The 6,717-nt window shown below is 49.7% G+C and overlaps 1 protein-coding gene across 1 annotated transcript in view; it reads left to right on the forward strand.

Moving 5' to 3' along the window:
- Positions 1 to 6,076, forward strand: part of LOC111972977 (voltage-gated inwardly rectifying potassium channel KCNH2-like) — a 50,372-nt gene extending 44,296 nt beyond the window's left edge. The window contains exons 4-6 of the mRNA XM_070446779.1: positions 2,384 to 2,445; positions 4,736 to 4,903; positions 6,023 to 6,076. Coding sequence (XP_070302880.1) covers positions 2,384 to 2,445; positions 4,736 to 4,903; positions 6,023 to 6,076 — 284 coding nt within the window. The remainder of the gene's footprint in view (positions 1 to 2,383; positions 2,446 to 4,735; positions 4,904 to 6,022) is intronic.
- Positions 6,077 to 6,717: the final 641 nt, after the last annotated feature.

Below are 6,717 nucleotides of genomic sequence, written 5' to 3' on the forward strand. Positions count from 1 at the left end.
ATTTGCTTCAGCTAATAGCAGGCAGCAAGTAGGGCTACATGGCCTAGCTATAGGCAGCGCAGGTAACTAGATTATAGATGCGCAGAAATAGAGCGACTGGCTAGCTGTAGCAGCAGCAGTAGAGGGCTACATGGCGCCAGATGTTTGCTCTCAGCTGTTTGCTTCTTGAGTCCTGCACCGGTCCCGCCCTCTGTTACCAATTCAGGACTTTCCACTGTTTATATTACTCAGAGTTGATCTGTTTCTCCTGTTACACAACTCCCCCTTGGCCTGCAGTAGATAGAGAAATCAACTCAAAATAATGTTGTGTGTTGTGTGTGTGTGTGGTATCGGTGTTGTGTTGTGTGTGTGTGTGTGTGTGTATCGGTGTGTGTGTGTACTGATTCTCTAGTGCCCTGCTCTGTTTCCAGTGTGTACACTCAGTAGTTGCTACAATGCTAACGATAACAGCTAGCTACAGTACAGCATAGTACGATGATTCATTCCTATATTCTTACAGTATAGGCTCTAGTATGTGATACGAGTTCTGCAGAGTATTGACAGCTGTTATCCACTGCTCGGATGTGGCTGGCCCTGTCCACCTAAATGTGGAGAAGTACAGCAGGAAGTATATTTGTAATGTCACCAGGGAGACCGTCAAGAGGCTCTCTTGCGTTGCCAGGGTTACCCACATCCCATGTGATTGGGGGAACACACTTCCCTTGGGCCCCCCTCACCTCCCTTCGCTCTTCAGTGTCTGACACTCTTATGAAGAGTCATTATGCGCTTTCAGGGGATTGCCCGATCCATAATCTCTCACCTCTGATAGGTCAACTGGTCTAGGCTTGTCTTAGCCAACCCCTCCCAGGGTGAGTCTTCCTCGGCTCATCAGAAAGACACGATCGAAATGCAGCGCACCTGGAAACTCATACATAACTCATACATGATGTGGAAATGCAATGCCTCCTCCTCCTCCTCCTCATCCCCCTCCTCCTCCTCCTCCTCTTCATTAAAATGCACGAGTAAGGGGAAGAAAAGGATCCCTTTAATGTTGGAAAGAATGAAGTGACAGAAAGGGAAGAGGGGTGGGAAGGGTAGTTTAGGGATTGTGCAGCAATACCCCGCTCCATTCATCTACCACTGCTCCCCGGCATTAGCCTTGATGAATCGCTCCTTCTCTCACGCTCAATTGTCCGATGTCGATCTGAACGCTACTTAATCAATCATCTTGTCCAGCTAAACTCTTCCAGCTCTGATGCAGTTGCAGGGAGTTAGGGACTGTACACTGTGTGTGTTGTACATCAGCGCCTGTTTCCGGTCAGCACAGTCTCGGATTTCAAGACTCTTGACCTCTTGAGGCCACTGTGAACTGTTTTTTATTTTTTTATTTTTTTTACGGCCGGTAGAGCCTTTTCTGTCCCAGTTCTAGAAATGTCAACTCAAGCAGGTTGAAATACTGTAAAGGCACTCCCTGCTCTTGCTCTCAGTAAGCTCCACTCAGACTGCCAGTCTCTTTGTGTGTGCCTGTTATCCCAGAGATCTGAGGCCTCCAGGGAACAGGTACATACTGAACTCTGTCTCTGCATGGAAGCCTCCCGCAGCCCTCTGCTCGTTGCTCTCTTTCACCCCCTGATTGTCCAGGAATGAGGGGGCCTATACATAGCCCTCTAATTTCCTTAAGTAGCCCTCCCTGCAAGCCATCTGCATCAGGGTCTCATTAAGTAGCCTCCCTGCAAGCCATCTGCATCAGGGTCTCATTAAGTAGCCCTCCCTGCAGGCCATCTGCATCAGGGTCTCATTAAGTAGCCCTCCCTGCAAGCCATCTGCAGCAGGGTCTCATTAAGTAGCCCTCCATGCAGGCCATCTGCAGCAGGGTCTCATTAAGTAGCCCTGCATGCAGGCCATCTGCAGCAGGGTCTCATTAGTAGCCCTGCATGCAGGCCATCTGCAGCAGGGCTCTCATTAAGTAGCCCTGCATGGAGGCCATCTGCAGCAGGGTCTCATTAAGTAGCCCTGCATGCAGGCCATCTGCAGCAGGGTCTCATTAAGTAGCCCTGCATGCAGGCCATCTGCAGCAGGGTCTCATTAAGTAGCCCTCCCTGCAAGGCCATCTGCAGCAGGGTTTCATTGGGGAAAAGCACCTGCCCTTTTTCTGCTCCACTGGCTAAGCCATTCAGAGGCTGGGCCATTCAGAGGCTGGGCCATTCAGAGGCTGGGCCATTCAGAGGTGTCCCCTCCCGTTGCCTCTCATATTTGTGAGGCCCCTTCACCACTCTTTTGTTCTATTGCTCAGTATATTTGTTACTTTTCCACAGCTTTGACAACTGAAAAATATGCTCAAGTCATGTGTGTCTATAGATGTCTGGTCCACCTTCTCTTTGGAGTGGCTATCCGTTGTCATCAGAGATGTACGGCCCTACAATGGCGTCATCAGAGATCGTGGCGTTTCGCGAGGCCCCCAGCAAGGTTCGAGCAATCCCCCTCCCACCTTCCCTGTTATTCTACACATTTTGACATGAAGCTGAGAGAATATTTTGCCATTTTAAAAGCTAATGGCCTGTAATTCTAAACATTTCGCCATGGCTTATGATGTGCCCCATGCAACCAGAGCTTGTGAGCCCCCACACGTTGCTGGTGATCAGTGACGACAGCTAAGCAGGCTTGTGAGGGAATGTTGGTGCACCAGAGCTCAGATTCAAAAAATCTTCTTAAGAATTAAGAACACATTTCAACTTAACTGACACCTTTTTTTCTCTCTCTTAGGAGCTTATCTTTTTTTTTTCTTAAGATACTTCTTAAGTTTTTGTGTAAGAATTGTTTTGTGAATCTGGGCCCAGGTGTACATTTGAAACCATACAGTCTCTCAGGTGGCTTACAATTGCTAAAAGCCCATGGCCTCTTCATGTGATTGCTTAGCAGCTGTAGCTAAGGAGCGTACTCAGAAGTGGCCTTTAAGTACTTACTTTTTTATGGAGATGACCTTCACGGCTAAATCCAACTGCCACGAAAAAGTCCCACTAACAATCAACACCATTATAAAAAAATGACACAATAAATTATCTTTCTTATACAATAAATTAGGCAATAATTTATTGACAGCCACACAAGAAATTGTCTTCATAATTACAGTTGCACACTGCAAAATCTTTAAGGGGAAGCTTCTCATGGCTTGTGTATCAATTTTCATGTTATGTTTCTTGTGTTGAAAAGCCAAGTTTCATTGATTTCTTTTATCACAGACCACGTCTTGAAAAATAGATTACATTGAGGTGCTTGTAGAATAGAATGCAGCATCAACGGTAATGGAATGCAACTTGTTTAGGAGGTGCTGATAATGACGACTATGTCTGTTTAACATCCTGCAAGACTAGACATCAAAGGCTCTGTTTGTGGAAATAAGTAGCATGTGAAAGAAACAACCCAAATGAATACAATTCTAAACTACCAAAGTCAAGCACATAGAGTACACTGAGTGAACAAAACAGAAAGAAAACCTTCTAATATTGTGTTGCACCCCTAGCAGACTAGATACTTTACCGATCAGACTACATACTAGACCCATCAGACTAGACAATGCTTAGGTTGGCAACAGAGAGTGGCAGTGGTGTGGAGAGGGGGGGGGGGGGGCAATGCAAATAGTCTGGGTAGCCATTTGACTAAATATTCAGGTGTCTTATGGCTTGGGGGTAGAAGCTGTTTAGAAGCCTCTTGGACCTAGCCTTGGTGCTCTGGTTCCGCTTACCGTGTGGTAGCAGAGAGATAAGTCTATGACTGGGGTGGATGGAGTCTTTGACAATTTCTAGGGCCTTCCTCTGACACCGCCTGGTATTGAGGTCCTGGATGGTAGGAAGCTTGGCCCCAGTGATGTACTGGGCTGTTCGCACTACCCTCTGTAGTGCCTTGCGGTCCGGACTCGGACAGGGAGAGGTTGAAAATGTCAGTGAAGACACTGCTAGTTGGTTAGCACATGCTCGCAGTACACGTCCTGGTAATCCGTCTGGCCCTGCGGCTTTGTGAATGTTGACTGTCTAAAGGTCTTACTCACATCGGCTGCGGAGAGGGTGATCACACTGTCTTCCGGTACAACTGGTGCTCTCATGCATGTTTCAGTGTTATTTGCCTTGAAGCGAGCATAGAAATAGTTTAGTTTGTCTGGTAAGCTTTGTGTCACTGGGCAGCTCTCGGCTGTGCTTTCCTTTGTAGTCTGTAATTGTTTGCAGGCCCTGCCACATCCGACGAGCGTCAGAGACGGTGTAGTATGACTCGATCTTAGTCCTGTATTGACGCTTTGCCTGTTTGATGGTTCGTCAGAGGGCATAGCGGGATGTTTTATAAGCTTCCGGGTAGAGTCCCGCTCCTTGAAAACTTCAGCTCTAGCCTTTAGCTCAGTGCGGATGCTGCCTGTAATCCATGGCTTCTGGTTGGGGTATGTACGTACGGTCACTGTGGGGATGACGTCATCGGTGCACTTATTGATGAAGCCAATGACAGATGTGGTGCTGCTAAAGCCAATTTCTACACTCTAAAATTCCAAGCATCTGCCTCTAACCTAGGAAGCTCTTTGCCACCTTCTCCTCCCCTCGCTGAATCCTCCTCCCCCTCATCCCCCCTCCTCCCTCTTGCTGATGACATTCGTCAACCATTTTTGAAAAGAAGGTCGACGACATCCGATCCTGTTTGCTAAGTCAAACGACACAGCTTGGTTCTGCTCCACTGCCCTACCCTGTGCTTGACCTCTCTTCCCCTCTCTCTCCAGATGAAATCTCGCGTTTGTGACGAGCGGCCGCCCAACAACCTGCCCGCTTTGACCCTATCCCCTCCTCTCTTCTCCAGAGACCATTTCCGGAGACCTTCTCCCTTTACCTTCACCTCGCTTCATCAACTCCTCTTGACCGCTGGCTACGTCCCTTCCGTCTTCAAGAGAGCGAGAGCTTGCACCCCTTCTGAAAAAACCTACACTCGATCCCTCCGATGTCAAACAACTACAGAACCAGTATCCCTTCTTTCTTTTCCCTCAAAACTCTTTGAACGTGCCGTCCTTGGCCAGCTCTCCTGCTATCTCTCTCAGAATGACCTTCTTGATCCAAATCAGTCAGGTTTCAAGACTAGTCATTCAACTGAGACTGCTCTCTCTGTGGTCACGGAGGCGCTCCGCACTGCTAAAGCTAATACTCTTCTCCTCTGCCTCTCATCCTTCTAGACCTATCGCGCCTTGATACTGTGAACCATCAGATCCTCCTCTCCACCCTCTCCGAGCTGGGCATCTCCGGCGCGGCCCACGCTTGGATTTGCGTCCTAACCTGACAGGTCGCTTCCTACCACGGTTTGGCGTGGCGAGAATCTGTCTCCGCACCACGTGCCTCTCACCACTGGTGTCCCCCAGGGCTTCTTTCTTAGCCCTCTCCTATTCTCGCGTATACAACCAGTCACTTGGCTCTGTTCATAATCCTCACAATGGTCTCTCCTTCTATTGTATGCAGACGACAGCCACATATTAATCTTCTGCCTTTCGCCCTCTGATACCAGGTGGTTGAATCGCATCTCTGCATGTTCTGGCAGACATATCAGTGTGGATGACGGATCACCACCTCAGCTGAACCTCGGCGAAGAGACGGGAGCCTGCCTCTTCCTCCCGGGGAAGGACTGGCCCGTTCCATGATCTCGGCCATCACGGTTGACAACTCATCTGTGTCTGCCTCCGCAGAGTGCTAAAGACCTTGGCGTGATCCTGGACATACACACTGTTCGTTCTCTTAACTAAATCAAGGCGGTGACTCCGTTCCTAGTAGGTTCATGCTCTACAACATTCGCAGAGTAACGACCTGCCCTCACGCAGGAAGCGGCGCAGGTCCTCAATCCAGGCACTTGTCATCTCCACCGTCTGGTTGATTACTGCAACTCGCTTGTTGGCTGGGCTCCCTGCCTGTGCCATTAAACCCCTACAAACTCATCCAGAACCGCCGAGCCCGTTCTGGTTGTTCAACTTTCCCAAAGTTCTCTTCACGTCACCCCGCATCCTCCGCTCTCACGTCACTGGTTCCAGTTGAAGACTCGCATCCGCTACAAGACCATGGTGCTTGCCTCAACGGAGCTGTGAGCCGGGAACTTGTATTCCTCAGAGGTAGGGAGGCGAGCAGGCCAGAGGTGGATGAACGCAGTGCCTTGTTTGGGTGTAGGGCTGATCAGAGCCTGACCAGGTACGGGAGGTGCCTGTTCCCTCACAGGCCGTCCGTAGGCAAGCAACCATGGTCTTGTAGCGGATGCGAGCTTCACGTGGAAGCCAGTGAGAGTAGCGGAGGAGCGGGGTGACGGTCTGAGAGCAACTTGGAAGTTGAACACCAGACGGGCTGCTGGCGTTCTGGATGAGTTGTAGGGGTTTAATGGCACGGCAGGGAGCCCAGCGCAACAGCGAGTTGGCAGTAATCCAGACGGGAGATGACAAGTGCCTGGATTAGTGACCTGCGCCGCTTCCTGCGTGAGGCAGGGTCGTACTCTGGAATGTGTAGAGCATGACCTAAGGCGGGTCACGCTTGATGAGTTGAGAAACGACAGGTGTTGTCCAGGATCACCAAGGTTCTTAGCAACTCTGGAGGCAGGACACAATGGAGTTGTAAACCGTGATGGCGAGATCATGGAAGCGGAGTCCCTTCCCCGGGAAGGAAGAGCAGGCTCCGTTCTTGCGCGAGGTTCAGCTTGAGAGTGGTGATCCGCATCCACACTGATATGTTCTGCCAAGAC

Source organism: Salvelinus sp. IW2-2015, linkage group LG14 (assembly GCF_002910315.2).
Source record: "Salvelinus sp. IW2-2015 linkage group LG14, ASM291031v2, whole genome shotgun sequence".
NCBI lineage: Eukaryota > Metazoa > Chordata > Actinopteri > Salmoniformes > Salmonidae > Salvelinus > Salvelinus sp. IW2-2015.